General features: G+C 39.7%; 1 protein-coding gene across 2 annotated transcripts; it reads left to right on the top strand.

Moving 5' to 3' along the window:
- Window positions 1–830: 830 nt before the first annotated feature.
- LOC149846238 (putative WRKY transcription factor 48) lies at window positions 831–3184 on the top strand. 2 transcript variants are annotated; one of them, XM_089997897.1, is made up of 3 exons: window positions 831–1716; window positions 2157–2300; window positions 2692–3184. In XM_089997897.1, exons 1-3 carry the CDS (start codon window positions 1322–1324, stop codon window positions 3047–3049), a joined length of 897 nt encoding a protein of 298 aa, XP_089854023.1. In that variant the 5' UTR covers window positions 831–1321; the 3' UTR covers window positions 3050–3184. The 2 variants fall into 2 exon arrangements, with proteins under 2 accessions (XP_089854023.1, XP_089854024.1); XM_089997898.1 differs by lacking the exon at window positions 2157–2300.
- The last annotated feature ends 11061 nt before the right edge of the window (window positions 3185–14245 follow it).

The raw sequence follows: 14245 nt of genomic DNA, 5'->3' as shown, positions 1-14245 counted from the left end.
ATATGTTTATCGGTATGAACCAAGATTTTTATAGGTTTTTTTATTATTATTTTTTAAATTTCACCGTACCTATGTGATCTAGACTTTTGGTTTTATAGAAACTGACTCTTGGATCATCCAATTACAATGTATAAGAGTCATCTTTTAAGGGTTGAAAATCAATGGCTTAAAATTTTCAAAAATATTCAGGCATAAAAAATCACATTTCTTGATCAGATTAGGATGATCCAACAGTTCCTAGAAAATGGACTACACAGAATACATGTTATGGTTAGATTTGCAAAAAAAACTTCCAAAATCTTAATTTATACCAGCTAACATATTTGGTTGGTAAGCATATTTCAGTTTTCTTATATATATATATATATATATATATATATATATGAAACTGTTTTACGGGTTCTATTTTCATTAAGCCCTAAGTTAGGTCCCAGTAAAAAATGTAATTTTAGGTGATTTTTGGTTGATCTAAACCGATCGACATAATTATCATAGTTTGCATAGTATTTAACATGGATTCAATTACGTATTTTTCATGCACGTGTATTTTTCTAGAGAGGTGAAAAATCAACAACTTATATTGCATTACAAAATTTGATGAAAAATCAACAACTTAAATTGATTATATGCGGAACATGTTCTTTAGTAAATAAACAATTGTAAATACACCTAAAGTTTATAGTATATATATAGATAGTTATAGTAATGATAACTTTAATTTGATGCTGGAAGTTTAACTTCATATTGAAGAAAGATAAAAACTTCTAAACTAATATATATATATATATATATACTTTGAACGCCTTCCAGAATGTGAAAGAAGTGTGGGAAAACACCTCCAAAGTGTCTGATAAAATATGCGATAGAAGCTTCCATGACAAAAGGCTTGCTTCTGTCGACACCTGGAGGGTGTCAGCTGGAGAATGATGACGCGGATACCGTGTGAGCATGTGATCCGCGTGTCAGATTGGAGACCACACGAGCGAGGAAGCAGGGATGGGTTTCACACGGACGCCGTATCCCGCGTGCTCCGGGATCGCGTTCAAGAGGCCCGAGTTTGTTCGCGCGTGTGAAAGCGGCCGACTGGTAGAACAGGCGTCCAAAGGTTTCAAAATGCGAAGCCCCCTCCTTCCTCGCCACGTCACAGTGTGTCCGTACGGTTAACCGGACGGCGCCGGTCAAAGTCGGTGGATGTGAAGCCTCGCGGATGGCCCTCCTGCTCCCTTCTTTCTCTCTCTAAAAAGAGATGATGATGATGACCGTCTGCTTGGTTTAGTAGAGCGGAAAGGCTTACAGTGAGATTCGATCCCTGGACGAAGAGATGGAGAAGGCAGGGAAGATGGAGGATCTTTCCGGGACGGCGAACAGTTCTGGCTATTATCCGTCTATGTTCTCGTTTTCCGGCGACTTCGACCATGTGGAGAGCCGGGAGGAGAGAACGAGCTTCATGGAGCTTCTCGGTATTTCGGATTTCTCGCCCTTCCTCGACTTTGCTTCGTCGTTAGAGGAAGGCCTCCAAGGCGGGATCCCGTCTTCGTCTGCGGCGTTTGATTCCGGCGACCGGAGCGAGGTCCATGAGGCGGCATCGAACCCCCCGGCGACGCCGAACTCGTCGATGTCGACGTCGTCGACGGACGCGAACGACGATGAGAACAACTCGCGCAGGGTGAAGGACCAGCAGATAACGGACGAGCAACAAGAGAAGGAGAAGAAATTGTGAGTTCCTGAATTTTTTACCGAGCTCGTTTTGTTTCAATTTGTCCGAGAAATTTTCGCGATCAATTTTATTTTTTTGAAATATTTGATCTCCTTCAGTTTGCGATTTGATTGTAGAAATTGCATTTCCCTTTATTTCTTGGTATTGTTGTTTTCTTGTTTCACTATTTCCTGAACTATCCTTGCGTAGAGTACTGTGCTTTCTAGTAGGATGTATTTCTTGTGAATTCTTTTGCAAAATTTTCCTTCGATCTCGCTCACTGATTTTAATGAAAAAAACTGGTTTTTAGTGCAAAGTTTATTTTATTTTCGTCGTATTCTTTTATTTAATTCCTCGCTATTTCTTACTCTCGACATCCGTCTTCTCTGATGGGATCCTTTCGTGTGATGGTTTATTGTTTCTTCCTTATTCTTTTGGACGTCGAAAAATTGTCATACAGAGTAAAGCCGAAGAAGAAGGGAACTAAGCGCGAGGGAGAACCCCGTTTTGTGTTCATGACGAAGAGCGATGTGGATCATCTCCAGGATGGCTACCGGTGGCGAAAATACGGCCAGAAGACCGTGAAGAATAGCCGCTTCCCGAGGTTCTCTCTCTCTCTCTCTCTCTGATAGTTGCATCGGAGGGAGTAATTCATGGTTGTTAGTTTAGTTTAGGAATACTCCCTTTCGGTCATGAGCGGAGTGAAATTAGAGTTTCCGATTTCCCTTCTCTTCTACTAATAGTAGACGCGTTGATCGGTTAGCACATGCGAAGAATGTTCGCATTTGATCCAGAAATTTCAAATTGGTGGAAAGATCTAACTTTCCATCACAGGAATCACGAACTCGATGAAAATGAAATTTACTCCTTTCCACGAGCAAATTGTGCGTAATTTCCTCCCAAAATCGCGCTAGTTTTTCGCCCTCACAACATTGGGGAAATAAATCTTTTTCCTGATATAATTAATTAATTATTTTTTGTGTTGCTTGGAGCAGAAGCTACTATCGGTGCACCAGCCCCAAGTGCGGGGTGAAGAAGCGTGTGGAGCGCTCGTGCGAGGACCCGTCGATCGTGATCACCACGTACGAGGGGCAGCACACGCACCAGAGCCCCGGCATCACACACGCGAGCGGCCCGACGATCGGACCGGCGACGGCTGCCCCCTCGACGCCGGTGGGCCTGGCAGTGCAGCCCTCCGCGCCTCTGCATCAGCCGCAAGGCCTGCTCGCCTTCGGCTCGCGAGTGCCGTCCCTACCGAGCCTGCCGCACGCGCACGCCCTCCCCCCGCTGCAGCCCCGAGACCACGGCCTTTTGCAGGACATCTTTCCTTCGCACGTGCAAGAGGAGCCGTGAGCGTCTGCCTGTTTGCCTCTCTGCTTCTTGTCTGGTACGTACGCTCGAATACTCACTTATGTGTACGTATTACATATACGTGTACATGCACGCGTGCATGTACTGATGATCGTACCATTTTCTCCCTTTTCTTTCTTTTGTAAACAAAAACCCCCGTTTGCACAATGGGTTTTCACTAATAATTTAATTGAAGTAATTACTAGTTTCTCTCTCTCTCTCGTTTAGTATGATGTGTATTTATGCAAGGAGTTTTGTGGGTTCGGATTGGGCTCTTTTATTTGCTTGTAGTGGATGGAGAACCATGACAGGATTGACAATAGTTGAGCATAATGTGGGAAAATATGATTGAAGAGAGTCCAGGAAAGTACGAAAAGGGGTTTAGTGGAGTTTTTTGCTTGATGAATTTCTCTACTTTTAAGAGTTATCACTCTAAAAGGGAGTTGAATGGCGTATTGGTAACGTGCACTTCATATTATATTGGTGCCGGAGCTCTTCTAGACAAGACTAGGAATCTTCTAATAGTAGGAGATGTTGGCATGTGTTACCGTTTTCTGTTAGAAGCTTGCATCATTAGGGTTTTTTAAGAATTTCTCTTGATCCTTTAGGTGTGGTATCCCCGCGATCATTAGTAATTTTTTGCTTTGTTCACCAAGATTTGCTTATAGAGTTCTGTTCTTCATTGCTGGTCATTACTAAGAACGTCTTCCAGGCAGCGATTTGGTGTATTCATGACAAAATTGTAGTTCGAGGGATCCACTATAGACAAATCTTTTATTGTCCATACCTGCATGGTTTTAACTTTCAATCACGGACGGGTGCTGGACGAACACGGATCCCATCATTTGAAATAGGATGGGTTACATCCTAGCCATCCAATCAACGGCTAGATAGTTCTGCTGGTTGGCTACGATTGAATGTATGATGGAACCCATCCTATGGGATCCGTGTTTGTGTTGGATACAATGAGCCATATTCCTGCGTACTGATTCTTCTAGAAAAGCAGAATAAAAATAGGCGTCTACGGTTACAGCTGATTGGTCGGTAGGTATGGGCTTGCATGCATTTTATTCCCGTTGGTTGCAGCCGTAAGGTAATAATTTCCACTTTTTTGGAACAGGGATCCCATCATTTGAACATGATGAAACCCATCCTATTTCAAATGACGGGATCTGTGTTCACTTTTTAAGCGGCACTGTTAGGCTGGTTACTGTTATTTATTCATTGGGTGATACCTGAAAGCATGGTACGGTATACTGCATAAAAATGATATTAACGAGGGATGTTGTTCGTTGTTATGCCGTGGCTAAACATCTTAGCAACGGATAACGTCTCTCTCGCGTAACCCTAGTCACTAAACTACAGTAGAATTTATCTCTCGACGAATCATGTCCGTTGTTAATCTGTCTCTAAATAAAGACTGATTTGGTTATGTGATAAAATTTAATCCATCGCTACTATTTAGTGAGAGATACGTATCTGTCGTTAATGCATGTCGCTAATTTGACAACGGACATTAGCGATAGATTTAATTTCGTTGCAAATCGACGATAACTTTAAATTAGCCACGGATATTATCCATCGCTAATCTGTGGTTAAGTTTTAAAAAAAATTTATTTTTTTTAAAATTTTTTGAAACTCAAAGAAAATTTCTCGTTATACAAATCATACACATAAAAAATACATATGCAGGTAGAACAAATGTAATGCAAGTTTTAAGTTAGGCAAACTTTAACAACCACATACAGTCCTTGCCAAGTTATAATTAGTTACAAGTATGTCAAAGAAATTAAACAAATGAATCTAATCTTTGTCAAGATTCTGGGCATCATCCTCTTCATTTTATCGATCTGTGCCTCCCTTCATGCCTACATCAACTCTTCTACGTTGATCATCTCCATCATCCTACAAGAGAAAAAATGTTAGTATTTATGAACAAAATATAATGAAATAAATTATATGCAATCCACTTAATCTAATGCAACAAAGTAAATGACTGAATGACACAAAGAATAACAATAAATTGAAGGACATTAACAGAATTCAAATATGTGTTCTAAGACAAAAAAAAATGTACAGTGACTTAATCATACATATATGTGTTTTAAGTTTGTCAAATAATTTCACAGTGATTCACGCATGCATATATAGTTTATAACGTTGTCAAATAAATGTGTTATGTATCACAATCATGCATATATGTGTTGCGAGACAGTAAAAAAACTTTCATAGTGATGAAATCATGCTTATGTGTGTTCTAAGGCAGTCAAAAAACTTTATATGTGATTCAATCATGCTTATCATGTTCTAAAGCAGTAAAAAAAATCTATAGTTATTCAATCATGCATATATGTATTATAAGGCATTAAAAAACTTTCATATATGTTAATATCAAGCTCATATGTGTTATAAGGCATTAAAAAACCTTCATATATGCTAATATCATGCTCATATGTGTTCTAAAGTTGTCATAGTGATGAAAGCATGCTTGTATGTGTTCTAAGGTTGTCAAAAAACCTTTATAGTGATTAAATCATGCATATATGTATTATAAAGCACTAAGAAAAATTTTATAGTGATGAATTCATGCATATATGTGTTGTAAGGTTGTAAAAATACTTTCATAGTGATTCAATCATGCGTATATGTGTTATAAGGGTGTCAAAAAAATTATATAGTGAATCAATCATGCATATATGTGTTATAAGATGTCAAAAAAATTCATAGTGAGGCAATCATGCATATACTAGCTTGAAATTTAACGACATGAAGCAAATGACATGAATCTTTATACCTGACGGGTACCAGAGCTCATGTTGAATGCATACAAAGTTTTTCTGTCCTAAAAAAAGTTGCACAACTCATTACGGACAATGTTGGGAATGACTTCATTTAAAAAATATTGCATTTTGTCCTCAAGACGCTGAGAGACACCATCCCAAGATATAACAGGGTCAATCAGACATTGAGAGTTGATGCTGGCGGAAGAACTTTGAGAGTCATAGTTACAAGAGACAATGACTGGTGTGGTGTTCATGTTACTTTCAAACCCGAACACACGACCCTTTTTGGGTTCACCAGTTGCAGTCACCCATGTTGCAGGATCAAAATGCGGATGCTGAGTGGAGTCATCACCATATCACTGTACCATTTGTTGCTCGTTTGACTCCTACAAAGCAATGATTAGAATATGAATTAATAATTTAGAATTACAATATTTATGATAACGTAATTCAAAGTAACACTACGAGAAACCTGTGGATTAGCGACGACCTAAATCCGTTGCTAATTCGCCGTTAATCCGTCGCTAAACAGTTTAGCGACGGATTAGCATCGGATTAGAGATAGATAACTTTCATCGGAAATTTTTCAACGCTAAGTAGTGACAGAACTTATTCGTCACTACTTTCATCGCTAATTTGCGACATACATGATCCATCACGAGTCCGCTATTTTAAATTAGCAATGGATAATATCCATCGCTAATCCATCGATAACTTTTAAAAAAAAAAATTAAAAAAATTCTCTCTGCCGGCGCGTTCTTCGACAGGGAGCAGTTTTTTTTCCACAGAATCGACGTGTTTCGGCGTCGAGACGCTCTTCCACATCGAGCCAGTCACGATAGGAGAAGGGACGCGGGCAGCCGCATGTAGCCTCTCGCTGCAGCCGATCTGGAGGGAGAACGATTCCCCCTGGAAGGAGACCGACAAGCTCCGTGTCGACGGTCGGAGGACCTCCGGCGCCCGCTTCATGGAATAATTTGTCGACGAAGGAGTGGACGCACTAGAGGGGGTAGAGGAATGACGTCGATCGGTCAACTGTGACCTTTTCGGGGTTATAGTGGAGATGGGATCTGGCGAGGGAGAGGCGGGACGAGCGGTGGAGACTGGCGAGGGGCACCACCGGGAGGAGGAGGAGGGTGTGGGGGAGAAGTAGCGGGAGTTGATCTCGCAAGCCTTTAGCCTCTGGGGGACGATGCTATTGTCACGCTCGGAGGGTGCGAGAGGCCGTTGCGCATCGTCAGAGGAAGGACGAGGCTTCTGGCGTCCTAAGAAGTGCCTCAAGTGGGGACGGTTTAAATCGAACGGGGGGAGGGGAAAACAGAGAGAGGAAAATTTTTGAACGGGGGGAGGAAAAATTTTGCGCCTCAGGTGGGACAGTTTAAATAAAAAATTAGCAACGAAATTAGCGAGAGAATTTTTCCATCGCTAATTAGCGACGAAAAAATTCCCTCGCTAATTCCATCGCTAATTGACATTTTTTTGTAGTGTTTTGGCGACGAAAAAATGTTGTCGCTAATCCATCGCTAATTAGCGACAGATTTAGCGAGGGAGATATTTTTGTCGCTAATTTTGCAAATATTTTGAATGTTAGCGACAAATAGTTTTCTCTCGCTAATCCGTCGCAAATCAGAAATTTGTCATAAATTTTTGTCGCTAATTAACATTTTTCTTATAGTGTAATTTGTATATTACAATATGTATTAATATAATAAATACATACTGATGTCACTCTCGCCTTCTCTGATACAAAATCTCTCATGCTCTTATGTTTATTTGTTTCAACAAACACATCCTTGTAAGGCAGAATGTCTCCTTTTTCTGCTTCCTATAATGTTAAATGATAAAAAAAATTGATTAATAAGTATGCTGAAATACTTACAAATTTGATAATATATATATATATATATATATATATATATATATATATATATATATATATATATATGCTCCCAAAAGTCTTAGATCCACCTGTGTGTAGATGAGCATCGGGCATCTTCGCTCGGTTTTGTGCAGTCTTTGCTGAGCGGTTTCGAAATTCATTGTTCGTCCATTTGTCGCACATGCCCTCCCAATAATCTCTCCTGATAGTAGAAGGCCCATGGCCCTTCCACTGCGGTTGATCATCTATCCCACCAGTTGCTTTTTTTGCTGCAGTCTTCATATTATGCAGCATGTTGGTAAATCGATTGACAGCCACCTTCTGCCACACTACCCTCACGTCTTTCTTCTCGTTTGCAGTCGCGAAGCGATGAGAAGCCTATAAATACTTTCAGAAAGTTAGCACAAATTAATATGAAACACTTTTTGTTATGATAAATGATTGCATATCATGAATGAGGACATTAATATGTCCAACACCTCTCTCGGGTACTCTTTTCACTGTGTTACCGGTCTTGGAAGATGATGTAATAATGACTTCATAATTTCTCGTATTACTTCTTCCTGCTCAAACCTCGCACTGCACATGAATTAATACACATTAACAATCGATTGTCAATATACACTTTTTATAAGTTAAGTATTGGACAAGTGACAATAAAATAGTTACGGTCGACTATCGATATACACTATTTGAATTACTCATCGTGTGTCACACTGAAAAGACCCTGCATCTGACGTAGGTGGGTCATGTGTAGGCGAAACAACACCTACAAAACAATGAGTTAGAAATTCACACAATGCATATTTAAACTAATCAAGTATATAATTATTTAAATGATATATCTGTCGAAGCAGCCCGTGAAGATGAAGGCTCAGACTGGCTACCACTGGGTGCTCAACAACTATGACCTCCACGAACCATATTCTAACAAATAAAAAATATCATGCAATACATTCAAATATTACAATATATTCAAATCATTCACATCAAATATTGCAATACATTAAAACATAAGATATCTTCATGGACCTACATTAAAATATAAGATATCAATTATTGCAATACTTATCCTTAACTTGCAATACAATTGGATCAGTTACATAACTCTATATTTTCATGGATACATAATCAAATTGAAAAAAACTTCATGCAAGAGATTCAAATATTGCAATACACTCAAATAATTTTAACACATTACAATACATTCAATCCAATAGTTGAAACCTATCGAAGATACATAATCAAATCAAAAATAAGTTCATGTAATACATTCAAACATTGCAATACATTTCAATATATTCAAATCATTCTAATCATTCAGATCAACCAGCTGACAAATGTATGATCACATGTTCCATAACGTCAAAAAATGCTAGTAAAAAAATCTTCTCTAGATGACAAATAGTAGTTGCGACAAATTCCTTGAGATTCTTTACCTCAGATACTACGACTTTTGATGCACACAGTGTTCTAAAAAATCTACTCAACTTCGACAATACCCCCATATAGGTTTGTCTAACATATCATGGAATGCTAGGGGTATCAATCGCTGCATAATGACATGACAATCATGACTCTTCAATCTATATAATTATCCCTCGTCTATCTTCACAGCCCGAGCAATATTAGAAACGTATCTATCTGGAAATCTCAACTGTTTCAACCATTGACATACTGACTTTACTTGATCTGGTCCAAGCTGTCCTCGAAGACATATAAAGTCGTTGCAATCTAGGGGTGAGAGGGAAGTAGCGGAGTGACTTATATGACACTTCTTTTGACCTTGTGCTACCATTTTCCTTTGTCTTTGGCTTGAACCGAGGATATCCACATGATGGACATGATCTGCTATTTTCTTGATCTTTGAAATATAACATGCAATGATTGAGACAAGCATCTATCTTTTGATACCTCATACCTAAAGCATTGACCATAACCTTCGCACGATAGAGATTTTATGGCAATTTCTTATCTTTGGACAACATACTCTTCATAATAGAGCACAGGCGGTCAAAACATGATTGACTCAAATTATTCTCTGACTTCAAATTCAGTAGTTGAAGAACTGCGAACAAGATACTGTGACTCTAACAACCATTCCATAATGGCTCATCAGCTTCTCTAAGTAAGTCATAAAATGTACTAGCTGCATTGTTTGTTGCTTTTTCCTCTACCCCTATTGGTGCATCAATATGTCCCATAGCAGAACCCATTTTTGATCCTACGACATCAAATATCAAATTCACATATGGATTATCGTGCACCACATTTATCCGTGCATCAAAATTATTCTAAAATTCTTCACCATGAAGCATCCAATTCTGATAACCACTAACAAAACCCTTCTGGTATAGGTGATGTCCAACACTATGAGGTTATACAAATCGATTGTTCTTAAACATCGTGCTGGGGCATCTGATTCGACCGGTGCAATCCACTGTACTGACACTTGCCGTTGCGAATTCAATAAAATTGTCAACACCATCCATATATTCATGCGTCACCTCATTATCAACTATCCTACGGTACATCCATTCATGGTTTGCAGTCATTTTATCCTATAATATTAGAGATATTATCATCACCAGTTAAAAGAGAATCTTAATAATCTTATGATGACAAAAATATCTAATTTATCTATTAATTCTTGTTTGGTGATTGTTTGTGAGTAATTTTTTAAATGCGTAAATTTTTGTGTGTAGCACAATTACATCATATTTATACACATCACGAGGATATTTATAAATATGAAATCACATTTCATAAAATGATATATTTCTTTGAAGCATGTTTTCATGATACAATTTTATATGGAAGGCATAATCAAATGGAAAATAACTTCGTGCAAGCATGAATACAGACACATCAAACATTGCAATATATTCAAATCATTCATATCAAAACATATATCAAAAATGTATCTGCAGCAAATACACTCCAATATCCCGCTAACTACTACCATGATGAGCATGAAATCCGTACTCCAAAAATAAGAACACTTCTATTCTCATACATTAAAATCATGCTCAACATGATCTCCAAACTTCATCAAAGCAATCCTAGATATCCACAATTAAGTTAGTGTGTGAACAGAAAAGTGTTGTATCCAATAAATTAAATAACATGTGATGCGCTTGCATCACTTACTCGCCACGAGTATTTACCTGATTTGAATTCTTTATGCCTTTACATTTTTTTCTTCTTTCTATTTGCATTGCATTTGTAGCCACATGGGATGCTTAGCACTAAGCATCACGCAATTAGCTCAGTAACGTACCTGCGAAGTACAATATAGGGAGGTGGGTCGGGGGGTTACTTATGAGGTCACCGGAGACGTGGGTAAAGCGTCAGGGATGTCTGGAATACGAGCGAAAAAGAGGGGAAAAGGGGAAGTCCGGACGGGGGTGTCGACCTAGGTCGGGTGCACGGCGGAAGCGGGTCGGCAAGGCTGCCGGAGAGGGAGGGGGTAACAGTGAGTTAGGTAGGAGGGTCAGCGGTGATGTTGCCGGGCCGTGGGCCAACGGGAGGCGGGTCGTGGGTCGACGGGAGGCGGGCTGGGGGCCGACAGGAGGCGGGTCGGGGAAACGCAATGGAGACGAAACAAAAAAGAGAAAGAAAGGGAAAAAATTAGGGATTTACGGAGAAATTAGAGATGGATTCACGACGGCCACATTTCGTCGCTATTCGGTGATGACTTAGCGACAGAACAGTTCTGCCGCTGATCCATCGTTAAGTTGCGACGGATATGGAGACAAAATAAAATCCATCTCTAATCCGTCGCAAAGTAGCGACTGATTAATGATAGAATATTTTTCATCGCTAAAATCGTAAATAAACAATATTTTAGCAATGAATATCTTTCTCTCGCTAATTCGTCACCAATTTGCGATGATTTTTTTTTCATCGTAAATTTTCATCGCTAATTAGTGTTTTTCTTGTAGTGTTAGAGGCCGTGAGAAGAAACATGGTCCACAGGGAGAGCGGATGAGCGGATGCTGGACTCTGTGAATATTACATTTGTCATGGGGAGTGCATCTGATCTTCCAAAAGTTCTAGATGCTGAACTTGACCCAGTTCAAATCTTGAAATAACGTACATCTGTGAGCACCATTTACAATTTCAACAAATGAAGCTTGGGTAGCTCAAGACTGTGAACTCATTGTGAACCCTTTGGCTGCTATATGTTTCTCCCTAAAGGTTTCACATTGTCCCTTGAAAGAGTGTGAAAGGTTCATAATGAAGGAAATGGAAGCACGGGTCCGCAATGTGTGATCGGACACTGCATCACAAGCTTCTTCTCAAGTGAATGGATTGTATATGATATCACAGGAGGTTGAACCCCTTAGTTGATCTACTGAGTATGGTGTATGCATGCTCTTTTATTTTGTACCTAGTTAAAGAAATGTGAATATCGATACAACTTGGCCAAGTTCCTAGTCCAACACAATTGGATAACCAAACCATTGTTGTTGGATGTGATCAACTCTCTTTCAATGTTATTTGGCTCTAGAATATGGCAGTCCCAGCTGAACCCAGGGCATATAGGACGCCCAAACAGCGGACTATTAATGCAGCGACAGCAACGACGTGAATCTGATCTCCAAAAAAAAAAAAACACAAAACGATGTCAAACGAGGCACAAAATCAGCACTCGATCAAATATCGACCAGGTTTGAAATTCATTACAGATCGAGCAGTAACAGCCACTCAATTTCAGCAAGACATTCAATATGACAACATCAAATGTGAGTTCAACAATTCAGACATGCATCTCTAACAGGTAAAACGTCGCTAGGAGCAGAGGATGTGCAGGAAAACAGTGAGATTCGAACCACTTTAACGCACAAAAAACATACCCTAATGCATTCAGTTCAGCAACATGCTATCACGAACAGATTTGGGTGTTAACAGGGAATTTGATTCACGCACACAACACAGGAAATCAGTCAACACTCTCCTGATCAATCCTCTAAAAAAAAACTCATTTGAGCAAAACGACAGCCTTTCTCACGAATTGAATATGCTCAGAATCAAATGACATCCAAAACAGAAAAGAAAAGGTCGAAGAAGCAAATCTGCTAGCTCCTGTGGACGGATGATCAAGCACCACGCTCGGTTCCACAATGGACAAGTTCACGCCCCTTCACTTCCAGCATGGTGACATTATTTCTCGCACAAGTTCGAAACTCACAAGTTCACAATTTTTAGTTTTCTTCAAACTTCAAACACCTTCCCAGGATTTTTTTTTCACCAAAGAGATACCAAAAGACCACAAGATTCAAACCCTCAAAAAACTCATGTTTTTCTTCCTTTCACTTTTCAGCCAATTTTCTTTTCCAGCATATTTTTTTCAAAGTTAACAAAGACTTCTACTCAAATTTTTGGAGTTTTTTTTAAAGAAAGAAGAAAGTGGATGTGGCTCCCATTGGTCCCTTGGGAGGCCACCTCCCAAGAGGCCAATGAAGTTTAGTCTTACTCTCTTGTTGGTCAATGGAAAGCCATCGAGAGAAAAAGAAAGCCCTATATGGGTGACACTTTTAGAAGAGTCAATGAGTTTGAGATGAGGTGCTTGGCAGGGTTGTGTATGTTCGCCCCCGATGATTCACTGAATCCCACGTCTGTGTTCGGGGCTTTGAATGAGCACCACGTATACAAGCACATGAGGCTCGTATTCCCGTGTATGTTGACATAACTTTGCATCGGACTCTGGTGTTGTTGCAAAGACTTAAGTACCCTTTATTGCTATTCTTCTCATAAAGTGATGGTTTGAGAAAATGACAAAAATGTCTTTCATTCAAAAAAGAAAAAATTATTGTTGGAAGGCCCAAAAATTATATATCAAGACGGTTCTTGAAAAGGAGTGGTTGTAAAGACTTAAGTGCCCCGAAGATGATTATTTAAGACCCAGTCTCTGCATTGCAGGATTATCCGAGAAAGAAATCTTCCCTGGAGTTGAAGAGTTGTGGAGTCTGATTTAGAGTTTTTACCCTTACAGAAAGGGGGGTCTGAGAGCTCCTCCCAGTGTGGGTAGCATCATTCAACTTGAAGAGTTATGGAGTCTGATTCAGAGCTTTTACCCATACAGAAGGGGGGTCTGAGGGCTCCTCCCAGCGTGTTCATGGCCTTTTGCCCTTACAGAAGGGGGGATTTACATTTCGTAGAACACCCGTCACCGGAACGAGATGAACACCCGTCATCGGAACGACGGCTCCGCTGAGACCTCCTCGCTAGGGAGAAGAAGACGACGTGGTGGAGCTTCTGTTGGCCATCCTCAGCGCGACTGCACCGACTGGGTTGCTGTCGAGGAGGAGGGCGAGAACGGTGACTCTTAGCTTGGGCAATCTTTCTTTTGATGATTGTGGTTGTAATGTATCGTTGAAGTTAAAATGGGGAATGAAATGACAATAGAAATTGATGAAAATTTACAGAAATAAACTAGACTCAATAACGAAGACACCACTTTTTACGGATTTGGAATATGACCTCCGGTTAGGGAGATATGACTCTGACAAGTTGGTCCTAATTTGCGGAAGA

The sequence above is a fragment of the Nuphar pumila genome, chromosome 2 (genome assembly GCF_984573655.1).
Source record: "Nuphar pumila chromosome 2, dmNupPumi1.hap1.1, whole genome shotgun sequence".
Lineage (NCBI taxonomy): Eukaryota > Viridiplantae > Streptophyta > Magnoliopsida > Nymphaeales > Nymphaeaceae > Nuphar > Nuphar pumila.
Note: the sequence above shows the minus strand (reverse complement) of the source record. Positions and strands in the feature narration are given on the sequence as shown.